We start from the raw sequence: 14,331 nt of genomic DNA on the forward strand, positions 1-14,331 counted from the left end.
TGCTGTTACCTACTGTTATAAGAAATCTCACTGAATTCATACAAGACAAATGTGTGTCGTAGTTTCCTGATAAATCACACACCGTGAAACTTTCAAATATAACTTTGTGACTCATTTCTCCCTTGGTTCTTGTAATTATGTGTATAGCTGTGACACTGGTGACATGGACCTCCTGGTGGAGATGATAACAAGCGTTATTGCGTGTGTGCACGTGTTTGGGTGTGCTAGCAGAGTGAAGACAGAAGGGAATGATGGTGGCATGGATGCCAATTATCATCTCTGATAAGTGCAGAAACACCTCCCAGAGCAGCCAGGAACATCTTTCAACAGACAGACAGACACACACACCACACACACACAGACACACACCTACACGCACACACACACACACACACACATTTTTCATGGATACTCACGGTTCAGTCCCACATCGTGGTAGGTGAGGATAGCAGGTTTGTTTCCTTTGGGCGCTCCGCGGATCACCACATGCAGCATCCCAAAAGGGGTCTCAACATCATGTTCCTGTGAAACAGAAACACACACACTCACTCTCACCTGGTGGCTCACACATCTGTTTTCATCTGCACCTAAATCCTCCCAGACACACAAACACACTGATCCACAGTCTCCACTGCTTCACACCATGAGACATAACACATCAAAATATCTTAAACACTGTGGAAGAAAAGACTCGTCATTTAACCTGCTTCTTTATTGAACTTCAGTTAATTGCTCCTCGGCCATTAACAGCCAGTCTACACAGAATTGTTCCTTATTAATCTTTAATGTGCACGGCAGAGGTGCAGGGTCTCAGCTGTAGATAGGGAGGATGTTGTACTGACAGGAAATCATTGGACATGGAATCACTTCACATGCAATAATCCAGCTGTACACAGTGTATGACGTAGAGTCCCAAACTTTATGGTGAAATAAGAAAACACAGATTAAATTTTTTTTTTAAAAATCTTCTATGGCTAAAAGAGAAGGGAGGTTTGATTTGTATGTAATGATGCAGTAAAGTTTACGGGGCAGCAGAGCTGAGCAGTATGGTTACATGGATAACTAAACATGCAAACGACTTGCAGCTGAGAACGGAGCAGAATTCAAGCCTGAATCTGGAGTCACTCACATTCACAGCTCAGGTGAAAGTAAATCCACTAATGTGGATTTTAATTTTATACCAAATTCAGCTCTCAGAACATACCAGATAAAAATTTAAACCATCTATTACTATTAATAAGAAAACAATAAACCCCCATGGTTAAAGTTGTAACATCCAAATAATGTAGAATCTGTTTTAAGTGCTCTGCTTTTCCAGATCAGTCATCTGAATTTGAATTGTCTGGGTTGAAATCAAAGTAAACTTCTCTGATGACTCATACTGACGTCTGACTGTCGGCTTGTTGTGACCCACATTTTGTCAGCATTCGCTGGTCAGAGCCAGCCAAACTCAAAATGGAGGAAGGAGATATGTGTTGCCATGAGCTGCGTAATGAAGGCACTCACACACACACACACACACACACACACACACACACACACACACACACACACACACACACACACACACGCACGCACACACACGCACACAGTAGAATGGTGTTTTGGGATTATCATGCCTGGTTTTTAAACTGCAGTAAAGCCTTTATGATGATTCCAAACAAAGATCCAAAACATGCTGACACGCCATCATTATCATTATCATCCTCACTGTACAGGGACAAACAGCATGTATAGATGCGCCCAACTGCCAAAATTCTCCATAATCCTCCCCAGCTGTGGACAGCAGTTATGAGTTAATCCAAGCAGATTATCTCACTATGATTTCAGTATCAACATCAGTGTTATCTGCAATCAACATTCTAATTTGAGGCAGTTACTGTGTGTGGGGCTATGTTCATAGTCTGTTTTCAGTCTGGTAAACATCAGGACACCTTTCCCAAACACATGGGTTCCTGATGACCTTCAGACCGCCCGGAGGAAAACACTCAGAGGTATTTTTTTTAAAAATGTCTCTCAGTGGCAGCGGAGTACCAGCTTTCAAAACAAGAAATCACGTCTTTTACTTTTCCAAAGCAACTTGATTAATGTGATTTATAGTGTTTCGTTGTGAGCTGAGGTCAGTGGAAAAGAAAAGATCTTGGCTGCATCACACAACAAGAAACACCAAACGACAATAAAAAAAAAAAAGAACAGCCTAAATCAGCTGATCATTCCCTTCACTCTGCTCGCTACTCCTTTCCTCACACACACACACACACACACCTTTACTCATGCGTTTCAAGGTGACCAAAATGGATGATACTGCAGAAGGATTAACACTTCCTCTGCCCATGAACACACACACACACACACACACACACACACACACTCACGCACAGAAAAGCATGCCAGTGTGTTTATCCGCAGAGGTTAGCGCATCGGTGCATTGCAAAGCATCTGTGTTGGCACGCTTAAGTGTGTCAGTGGGCCAGAGTCAGAGACGGACCCATCACCCGACACTGATGCTGCAGTTCCTGCAGCTCAGCACAGAACATGGAGAACAACCGTCAGACCATTTGAAAAGATCCAGAAATTTATTCTGAATTTATTTCAGACATATTCTGACACCAAACACACGCTGAGAATAAAAGACTCACATCACACACTCTTCCCCTGCCACTCACCCCATCCCAGCACTCAGGCATGGCTCCACAGTAGCTGTGCTCTCAGCCGATCTAGAAGAGGAGGGTGCAGACAGGAAGACAAGCAGCCAGGCCTCTCCTGTTTTAAGGGACTAGGTCCTGGTGAGCACTCGCTGTCGGATGCCGAGCTGGATAGTAGATGCCGCAGGCTGCTGCAGTGTCTTTGTATGCTCGGCGCTACTCCCTCCCAGTCTGTTAAGCTCAGAGCTGCTGCCCTCCTCCTCTTCCTCCTCCCCTCCCTCCCTTTACATTTTATAGGCACCAGAGACAGGGGGTGGGGCAGGCTGGAGATGACTGGCTCACAGCGTTGCCTCCCCTTCGGGATTGGACGGCCGTCTTGTCAGTCTTTACTCTGAAGGTGCCCTCCCTCTCTCATCAGCACCACTGCTCTAGTTTTGATTGATTTGTTTCTGCTCCACTGTCTCTGTTTTCCTCAGCAGCCTTGTTCTGTTACAGCCTTTTGGCAAAAACCAAACCGCTGCTGTCCATAAATTAGCTCTAATGAGGTCGAATCTTTGGATGAAAAATATTAGAAGACACCTACTGAGTAAGAATCAGCCTGCTTAAAGCCCAGTCACACAGGGGTCACACTGGCTTTTAAAACAGCACAACTCTGCCGTATATTCAGCTCATTTCAGCTGAATCGCTGTGATCTGTAGATGTGCTCATGGGGACGTAGACATGCAAATCTGCATCAGTGACCAAAAGCAAGTTGTCTCGACAACACTGATCTTAAGGAGCGCACAGTGTGTGTCCAAAATACAATATAGCGCACTATATTTACTGCCTGCCAGTGTGTTGCAGTGTCACATTGTAAATGTGTGATTTTAATGCTTTATATTCACTGTAGTTCCCTGAAAACCTCCCACACTGGAGTGAAAAAACAGTGTCCACTGCATCTACATTTCTTTCTGCTCACAGTCTCACAATGAAGGGTGATGCATTTTATAGATGCAAAAATTACAATGGTGTGACACAGAGAAGCACTGCCATGTTCCCAGCTGGGTACTTTGTTAGCACTTAGCTTGCCAGCTACAGCAGCCGTGAACGCAGCATAATTCCACGATGAACTTGCCGTTTAATAAATGCTTTCAATCCTTTTGATGACAATATTCTCCTACAAGCAAGTTCTGTATTATGAGCCTACAGTCAACGCTTCTCTGTTTTTTAATCTTTTCGACAGGTGGATTATGTTCTCGAAGGCACAAGCTCAGTCAAGTGCCAGCTGTTATGTTGATAATGCTGTAATCTGAATGTGCTGCAGCTCATTTAGCTCTGGACCTAATAAAAAGAACCTTTAAGGACACCTGGTGAATTTGGCTAATTCCTAAATATCTCTCCACTTGAAATAAAACATCACTGAGGTTTATGAAAGGATGAGAGGCGTACGTGTATATTCACGACTGTGATGGTGTGTGAGCAACTATCATGCTGACTACAGTGCACGCACACGTTTCCTCTCTTTGTTCTCTTTGTCATTCAGCGGCCCAACCCTTTGTCCTGTCTCTTCAACCCCATCTTTCCCCCTTTTCTCTCTCTCTCTCTCTCATTCCTGTTGACAGAACACTTGGCGTGCTGACTCAACTTGAAACAACGCTCTTTGCTTTCCCTTCCTCTCTATTTCTGACTTTGACCCTTTTTCCTTCACAGAGGAGATTAACTCTCTCTCTGCATCGCTCTGATTTCAACATACAAACTCTGCCAACAAGCATTTGACAGTGACGGGCAGAAGGAACACTGAAGCTGCTTTGAACTGGTATCAGAGAAATATTTAAGCCATTTAATTAATTTACACCAAAATGTGGTGGTGTGTTATGGTTTTATGGGGTTTCATGTCTTTTTCTTTCCCATGTAGACAGTTATGTACTGTATGTTACTGCTTTCTCCAGCTAAGCTGCTATCACCATCTTGTTAACTAATATAAATGCAGTGTTATAACACTTAACTCTCCCCCCAATCAGCTGAACATGCACGCACATAACAACTATCAGCTGTGTTTAGAGTTCTAAGAAGCAAAGGCTAATCTACCTGTACCCATAAATATTATACTATTAAAACTTTAAATTGTTCCAAAACTGCAATTCTGACTCATTTTCTACTTTACTGTCAAAAACAAAAACAGCTTGCTGCCCTAGTAATTGTGATGGGAACAAAGGAAGTTAGGTGACAACAGAAAAAGTCTGCATTAGAATGAGACTTTCACATCAGACAGAGAATTAAGTTACTAATACAGCATGTGCGAGTGTGTTGACAGCGTGCAGTGTTTCTGCTGCCAGAGTGAGTACGCCGCACAAAAAGATAAACACTTAGAGTCTTACAACCTTGGTTGTCTAGAAACATCAGCTCTGATTATGTGCCTCCATTACATTAACGAGCAGCATAATTAAACAGTTTATTGCAGTAATTACAGTAATTACCAAATATTGAGTGTCAGCATATTTCCTGTAAGATGAACAATTTGATTAAGCAGTGAAATGTCACGATTGTTGCACTGAAATATAATTTCCCTCATTAATATGCAAAGGCACTCAGACCATATATTGCATATGGGGAAAAGTTAATATAATACACAAAAATATTGACTGACTTTTAATTCCTCACAGCTTATACTGATGATGCGTTCAGGTGAAGTTGTTCATAAGTTGTTTAACTGACGGCCTGAGACCTCCCCTGGGCCAAAAGGTGAGCTGCATGCAGTTCACCAACACGATCCCAGGGCTCATTCAAACTCACAATCAGAATTTTTTTTTCACTGCATCTTTAAATATTGCAAATTGTTTTCAGCATCATGTTGGTTTCATTATCAAGGTCACACGTTGCGCTTTAAGTTGTCACTGGATTATCATCTTTATTTTATTTAGCCTTGTGAAAATACAAATAACTTCCACCGTCCTCCTTTTCTTTTCTTTTCTTTTCTCTGTTGACTCATGCGGGCGGCTCTGTTTCCACTAAGTGAGCAAGTGCAAAGAGATGACAAACAAAGAAAGATGAAGGGCGACAGACAACCAGAACTCAAAAGAGGAGATGCTCTGTTAAGAAATGCTAACAGACAGGAGAGAGGGAGGGAGGCACACACACACACACACACACACACACACACAGAGCTCATACCTTCCAATCCCCTGCTGGCATCAGCTGTTCACAGCTTTCCTGCTCAAAGAGACAAGCAGAGATACAAGACAGAGAGAAAGAAATTAAAATAGATACGAGATAAGTCGTCTAAACTCACACACAGAGAGGTGCATCCACTGTTGGAGCTGAAGGACACTCGACTCACAGAAGAGCAGCCCAAGCTGTACAGTGTAGACTAGGTCCAAACCACAGACACAGAAAACACCCAGAAGCACCTTAGCAGTACAGTATGTCATGTTCAACATACACAGAAATGTGTGTTATATATTCAGTTTTGCTCCAGAAAGCGAAAGATTTTTGAAGTAAAATTTCCAGTATGTATTTAAAGGGGTACTCCAGCATTTCAGCATTGCTCTGTATTAAGTCGAGGCGCTCACAAGACAAGAAATATACAAAGAAGAAACTGATCAGGTCAGAATAGCCGGACCTTTAGTCTCTTGTCAGCCTCCAACAGTAGAATACTGCATTTCCCATAATGCAACAATATAGTGGCTGTTATTGTGACCCTGGTAAACACCCATGTCTAACATTTGTCATGCGCGCTGTCTGCTAACATTTTTGCGTTTTCTCTTAGCCCAAGCAGCGATAACCCTGATGACATCATCATGACATCATCGGGGTTATATTGGAAATCTCCCTCCGGAGTCATGGAAGAGATAAGACAACTTTTTCGTTTTCCCCGTGATGAGTAAACTGATGCTGGTGGTTAAAATTGGTGGAGTGCCACTTTAAAAACATTTTGTAGTTTCCAATTGAATATTTTAACACATGGGCGTGACTGTTCTTCCAGTGTATCGCTGGAAAGACGATAATTACGATAATTTACTAAAGTGCATGTGGGGAAACTGGAACAAATCAGCAGTAAAAAGTGAGGAAGGATGGTGTTTTAAAACAGGATGAGAGAGAGAGAGAGAGAGAGAGCAGGATCCAGATTCGCCCAAAGCAAATCAACTCAACAGTCATTTACATCCGTAAAGAAAGATGAGCGTGGGCACATGATCGGGGCATGAAAACAACATTCTTGTCGTCTGGCCAAAGTGACGACGGGAGTCAGAATCCCCGTGAGGCGGTCTGACTCTGTGACCGCAAGCACTCAGAGACACTGACCGATGACAAGCTGGATGTGACGGCTGTGACAGCTGTTCCAGTGCCAGTCAAAGCTTTTCAGTTTTTCACTTTGAATTTGATGTCAGAAAAAAAATATTGTGTGGAAGTCTTGAAGAAAGCACGTTTTATCTTGCAGGCAAGCCGCTCACTTTTTGAGGAATATGGTCCTGACTCTCTGTTTAAGAAGAGATGTGTTGAAATAAAACAGGTTTGTTTTTTTTAATCCATAACTAAATACACACTGATTGCTGGAATATAACACATGCTTAACAGCTTAATAACATTTTAACTCTTTTTTATTTTTTTATATGAGTTCACTGATTCTAACCTGTGTTATTTCAGCACATGTCATTTATGAGCTTATTCCTGCTCTGTTGCCTTTGCAAAGCTTAGAGCAAAGCAGGAACATCTGGACAAAAAAATTAGGACATGCACATGAGGTTAGACACCAGTCAGAGCCCTCAGACAGATGGCTTTCACTCGGCTCCCTTGTTAAACATGCACAAGTCAGGTCTTAGTCAGTTCACGGGAGAATTTCTGAAGAGATATCTGAAAGAAAATATGACAGGATTAAAGATGGATGTTATACATACACAAAGTCCAAAGGAATAGTGGTGGATTAAGGTAAGGGAAAAAGTTTAGAGTCACATTTTTAGTTATTAGCAGTGAAGACTGGAAAAGAAAAGGACAGGAGTGGCACTTCAATGACTGAACAAAGTCAGATCAGGGTCACATCTAAAGAGAGAGAAAGACATTACCTCATGACAACAGGAACTGAAGAAGCCCCGTGGAAGAATTCGAGAAATTTAAATAACACCGAACGAGTCATTAACTTTTCCGATATGCCACTGTATCATCACCAGCACACAGCTGGAGATGTGAGGGCGAGGAAATCCAATAAACCGATTTCACATCTGAACTGAAAGGGCAACTTCAGTCCCTGTAGTTTCATGCAAATCGTTTTGAGAGGGAAAATGTTAGCGATGCCAATGTGGTGGTCGGACCAGCAGGTGGCACTCTTTCTCATAACTCCCACCCCATCACACTGCATGAAGAGGATGTGCTGCAGCTCAGCTCAGTGCAAAGGGAGAGGACTGTGGAGCTGGAGTGTGTACTGTGACATCTAGATGAAATCTCTGACTTATATACATTTTTCCAAAAAAACATTTTGGAAGAATGTGTCTCATTTTGTGTCACAGTGAGAAATTTATATTTAAAGGTGGTGTGATCTCTACAGGCTCTGTGTTGTACAGCTGCATCGTGACAGGGTGTGAACGATGTGTTGGTCTCTGTCTCTCTCTGCTGGTGTTTGCTGCCATGATATGTCCGTGGTGTCTCTGATCTCAGAATCTCTGTGTCTGGAGTTCGGTTTCACAAATGTAGATTCTGGCCCAGATTTTAGGTTTTTCAAAAGGATCCCTCTGCTAAAAGGCAAAATTACTGCAGCACTAAAACTGAATTCATCATGTCCAGGAGGATCAGGGGACTGAGGTGATTAAGGCTGATCCAAGAGATCCTGAGCAGGGAGATGCCTGGGGGGGGGGGTAACATAAATCATTTCTAGGAAAAGGACCAGTAGCATGTGTGCAGCAAACTGAAGGCCACTTTTAAAATCTGTGAACTTTACTAAAGTTCCTTCATCTAATATTGCTGCTGTTCTCCACTACACGTCTGGCAGAGCAGTGGTGGCAGATCAGATGTTGATCAGTGTGACATGCAAAGAGGTGGAAGTAAAACTTTATTTATAACATTTCTGTACATTTACTGACATGAGATATTTATTTGTGAACCACCACTGGAGCAGTAACAGAATGCTTTTCCAACACTTTAGCTGCCTGACCACAGACAGTTTACTAGCAGTAAACGTCAGCCGTGTTGGTGTGGATAAAAACCAAATAGAAACTCTGTGCCAGTCCTCTGTAGAGCTTAGAGGGAATTTCTTGTGGATTTCTTTCTCTTATTTGCATCATGTTCTGTTGTGTTCTGCATTGTGGAATTTCAAGTGTCAGTTTTCAGTTCAGCTGGATTTTCTAAGCTTGTGTTTGATTCTGTGTGCTGGCAGTCTGATGTTTCTGCTTGTTCTGGTGGTTCTGGTAGTTACCGGGAGGACCCCGCTGGTCCGACGGCGGGTCTGGCGGAGCCAGTGCCGTGCGATGACATGCCAGCGGTGAGTGGGGCGGCTGGGGGGAGAGGGGTAGTTAAGGGGCGCGGGGCTGGCAGGGCAGGGGGCCCCCCCAGATGCCTCATCTCCTTTATCCTGCTGTGTTGTGAAACAACAAGCACAACAAGGTGGTTATTGGGTAACAACCAGTGCAGACATAATACTGAACATAAAAATGTGATGTAAAACAGTCATAATTCATTTTCTGATGCAATAAACATGTAGGTCTCAGAAATTCTCTCAGATCAAATCCTCTGCGCCTTTAAAGCTTCAAAGACGAGATGTCTGGCTTTACTTTGCTTCATCTCTGTTCCAGCATCAGCAGAAAGGTCAAGCTGAAGATCTATAACCTTCCTTTCACTGGAAAAGAGGAGCAAGTTGTGGGCAGAGAGCTGTTGGATTAGATTGCCCACATGCAACTCTAAACCCAGGAATATGCTGCATTCATGTCACATGGGAAACACTGTAAATATAAGCTTTACAATAGAAAAGGTTGTTCAGCGGCTGGTATACTTTCAGGGCCAGAGGCAGGATCTGATCTGAAATTCTGACCAGACACCATTGGATTTTTCATATTTTATTTCAGAATTTAAAAAAAAAACACACACAGAGGACATAACCTCAGGGTCCTCAAGACAGCTACAGCTACAGGTCTCACGAACATGTTGAATGGATTTATTTCCTCATCAAACTCCTGCACAGTGGACGTTTTTTTTTTTAGTATCTTAAATTGTGCGTTGTTACGTTTGCCTGTTAGCATCTTTCTCTTCAGGGTCACAATTTTTAAAAAAACATGGCTCCACAGCACAGCTAGTGACGAGAAACTTCTTAGGGTACCAATAAATTTCATTGACAGAAACACCTGAAGCATTGTTTCAAGTGGCGAGTACAAAGCCTGGTGTTTCGACAGCTTCAAATCAATTTCAGCAAATAAAGATGTCCATAGCGGCTGCTTTTAACCACCAGGACATGTCTGCTATGTCCATGTGAATTGAATGCAGCATTAGTCCAACATGCTGTGAGTCAGACCAGAGTTTTACCAGTGTTTTGTGCCAGGAGGTAATCACTCAGTAACTGCTCTTAAAGGTCACTAACACGCTGTTGCACAACACCAGAGCTCCAGACTTTAAATGAGCTGGGAGAGGAGAGAGGCAGGAGACAAAGCTGAAAACGCGTCTGAGCTGAAGTCATCTCGGAGCAAACGATGAAGCGAAGCGACTCGTTGAGTCACACAAAACATGTAACCGGATCGACGGAGGCAGCAGTTGATGGCCTTGATTATTTACGAGCAGCGGGTCATAATGAGCAGTCCTAATGACCTTTAGAGCTGGGTGAGCTGATCAATAGCAGAATTAGTCATTCATATTGATGCACAGCAACAGCTACTTCTAATAAGCTGCTCGGTCAAAAAAAACCAAAGAAACCCTGACCTACTGTATCTCCTGGGAGCGCAGTTTGATTTCTAACACACTGTCTAAGTGAGTCATGGCTAACAGGTTTAGTCAGTGGCTCCGTTCGCTGCCTCAGACTGATTCCTCCAGCAGAAAAAAAGAGGCCTGTCAGAAGCAGAAGAACACTCCACACTTGTTTACAATCAGTTCAATATGTTGTTTTCATGTCATTCTGGACAGTAATGATTTTTGTTGCTCGTTTGCTTGCAGCCTTGTCATAACCGGCCCATTCAGCCCTCACATTCATTTCTCTTTGAGCTCATCTGTTCTGCTACCTCGGATCAAGTACCCAGAAATGGCTGTTTGGAAAAAAAAACTGTGAGGAGAGAATGAGTCTTTTTCAGGAATCTTGACTCTTCAAGTCGCTTTTCAAGTTAATCTGTCAAGTCTCCACCGTTTCCATAATTCCTGCAACAAGAGGCTTTCAAACGCTCGAGAGCCCCTGATTCAGCCACAACCTGTTGCTGAGGTAATGGATAAGTGGACTGGAATAAGTGGCCTTTATATAACCACCCACTGCATATTCTCTGCTCTGTTTTTGCTTTCCTCTTTGTCTTCCACCACTCTGTCTCAGTTTAAGTGACCGTTCATCTTTTCGTAGCGTCGTTATCAAAGAGTCATGCTTGGATGGCGTTCATTAATTTCCTCCTCCGCTCGTAAACAAGCCCATTGTCTAATTATAAGCCATCACAGCTAATGAGCACAAACATCTCTGTCTTAATGCACCAGGAGCTAGAGAGTGGTTCGTCCTGAACACACTGATCAGCATGTGAACACCCAGACAGGAGGGTTAACGGCACAGAGGCTGCTCAGTGATAAATAAAGCAGGTGCACTGACCATGTCTGACTCCACTCCTCTCTGCTCTGGCAGCAGGGGCTTCTCCTCCGTGAACTGCTGCTCCTTAATCCCTGCCATCCTGGACAGCAACCTGCACACACAGACACACACACACACACACACACGCACACACACACACAATGTTACGCGATCGTTGCATCATGCAGAGCACTGCCTGTGTTTGACCTTAAAATAACAAATGCATTTTGCTCCCAATGTGACACATGATGATGGCAGTTCTGTTTCATTTTAAATGTAAGAAAACAGTGACCTAATTTCACAAACCCACACTGTGAAATCATGGAAGGAGTCGGTACGCTGATAAAATGCTGTATTGAACTGGAGAAATCTGAGCAGCTGACAATGAAGAACTGATTGGAAACGGAGGAGATGGAATCATGATGGGAATTAGTTTTGCTGAACGATCTGTGGGGGGCGGGGGGGGGGGGGGGGACATCTACAGTACAGTGCACACCAGAGTTTAATAAAAAGCCACTAAAAAATAAAGTTATGCAACCAGCGATGCTTCAAATTCAGACCGGAGGTAAATCCTCCTCCATATTAAAGGTGCTGTGGAGTATTCCTCTACACAAACAAAGTAATGTCTGTGTATAGAAGAGGCCAGTCAGAGGAGTCAGTTCACCCACGGTTAACCCAGAACCCTGAATTGATTTACGATGTTTTCTCAACACCTCAGTGTTTAGTTTCTACCCGTCGTTAGCAGCACACAGAAATGATGCTGTAAAACCCACATTGCTCACATCCTTATCTATGTGCTAACAGTCATCTTCTTTCTTCCTTTGCTGGTGCACTGCGGTGTTTCTCGATGTAATACCACCACCTGTCCATCACTGGACAGGTAAGTGAAATGTGTTAAACACAAGACAAACACAGTGTGGAAACATTCAAATAAACATTGCTCTATGGCGATGCTAGTGGTTAAAGATCCCACAGAGTGTGTCTGGACTTGAGTACAGTCTGTAAAAAGTCCAGTTTATGTAATTTTGCTGCAGTCCTGCCATGTGTTTAACCCATTAATGTTTCAAGTTTTAATTTTAGAAAAACTTTAAGCACTGAAAAAAAAAACCCCACAAGCACAACAAACACCAACTCCCCCTCCACTAAACTCTAAAAGTCGATCTCTGAGTGGTGAAATCCAAAATGGGAAGGAACAACAGAAAGTTTCACTAACTGATCATTTTTCCCAAAGTTCAAAGTACGGCATCTACCAAAAAACAAAAAAACAAAACACAGTTAAGTCATGCTCTAGTTTGCAGGATAACAAAGACACACTCTAAACTGGAGTAGATGCAGATGCTCACTGACCAAGACTACTTTGTAAAAAGCGGCGCTTGGAAGTTCACAGGCTACTGCCCCCAAAAATAGGGACTCAGGCTGTGTTAGGGTCTAAATGAACCGGCCTGCATAACACACAGTTATACACAAGCACACCAACACAAGCTGAACAGCGAGGTCAGACAGTGTCGGTGCAATAACGCTGCTACACGATGACATCGGTCCACTGACGCTCGAACGGAGAAAAACATTTCACAAACATGACCTCACACACACACGCACGCACGCACACGCACGCACGCACACATACACGGAGAGACATCCAGGCCTACCATGCACAGTTACAGTTGCTGAGCTAATAAAGTCACTAATTGCTGTTGGGTTAGTGATAATGTTTGCCACCTCACATTGGCATAAGGTGCACTAACCTGTTAGCACTGAACACGGTCTAATGGGATTCAATTATCTTTTACTTCATGTGTTTGTCTAATCCTTCACCACTTAACTCACTTCAGAGTGAGTTCTGTTCTGGTTCCAGCGGACGAGGCTCCAAAGACTTAACTAGTTTCTAAATGAAACACATGCGATGCCTGTTGAGTTTTTTTTGAATGTAATTGCTTTTAGCAGCACAAACAACATTCCATTCACCTCCAGTGAACTGAGACGGAAGCAGACATTTCCGAGGCAAGTATCCCCAAACTCAGACAAATAAAGGCAGAACTATCTCTGTGGATGAAACTGCTGCTGAACTGACCCTTAAAAGTTTGCAGCACCTTCACAGTGGTATCAGCAGAACACACAACACCTCCCTGTCTCCTCCTTATTATCTCGTACCACTCTTTTTTCTCTCTCCAACCTTATTTGTCCTCTACGGTTCTCTCTCTCCTCTCTAGCAGTCACTGAGCATAACCTGTGTTTTTTTTAATCCAACTCTGTTAAAGAGAGAAAGCCCAGACTTACAGTCACTTCCCGCAGCTGATGAAGTTTGTGTTTGTGTGACTTACGAGGGAAAATCCATCCTATCAAATTATACACATCATCACAGCACAGACTTCTAAAGTAAAGCTCCACCTGTCAGAGGTAATATGTGACTTGTCTCTGTCCCCGGCAGCAGGACACAATGTGACTTTGTGAACACAGACAAAAAGTTGGCAAAACCATGTCCAGCAGCTTGTCTGTGTCCAGATAAGCTTTGAAGGAGACACTGTTCTCAGATCATTCAGAGAACCTTGATCATGCAGCCAAGGCTTTTTAAAACACGAGGACATCTGTGCTAAATTCTGATTTAAACCTGCTTTCACTGAGTCTTTTGGCCACATGGAGGCATGGTAACACACTGTAAACACAACACTGGCATATCATCACCTTATAAAGTTGTTGCACTGAGAATGTGTTAACAGGCAGACACAGAGCAAAGTATTTATTTGCAGCCGTGTTTCTGGCCAACAAACAGATGTAGGTCCAATTTTCATCTCCACACACCAAAGCCCCCGTTAGACATGAAATATAAAACATTACTTGCTCCATCTAAATGTTAAGAGAGACAGCGAGACATGAAGGACGAGGACTGTTTTCTGTTCTGCCACAGACTGCATCACTGGAGGATTTTAAAACTTCATTTGCTGTTGGAGCCTCAGTGAACATCATGAGCCCGAGCGATGC

At 43.2% G+C, this 14,331-nt stretch overlaps 1 protein-coding gene across 4 annotated transcripts in view; it reads right to left on the reverse strand.

The window, feature by feature from the left end:
- Positions 1-14,331, reverse strand: part of ndrg4 (NDRG family member 4) — a 44,112-nt gene that overhangs the window by 12,474 nt on the left and 17,307 nt on the right. For 2 of the 4 annotated variants that reach the window (XM_041038133.1, XM_041038132.1), the window contains exons 1-2: positions 2,667-2,859; positions 417-522 (exon numbers count right to left, since the gene is read on the reverse strand). In XM_041038133.1, the coding sequence (XP_040894067.1) occupies positions 417-522; positions 2,667-2,687 (127 nt within the window). In that variant the 5' untranslated portion in view covers positions 2,688-2,859. Of the gene's footprint in view, positions 1-416; positions 523-2,666; positions 2,860-5,795; positions 5,838-9,024; positions 9,184-11,373; positions 11,465-14,331 lie in introns of those variants that run through there. The other 2 variants (XM_041038130.1, XM_041038131.1) reach the window with 2 other exon arrangements.

The sequence above is a fragment of the Toxotes jaculatrix genome, chromosome 5 (assembly GCF_017976425.1).
Source record: "Toxotes jaculatrix isolate fToxJac2 chromosome 5, fToxJac2.pri, whole genome shotgun sequence".
Lineage (NCBI taxonomy): Eukaryota > Metazoa > Chordata > Actinopteri > Toxotidae > Toxotes > Toxotes jaculatrix.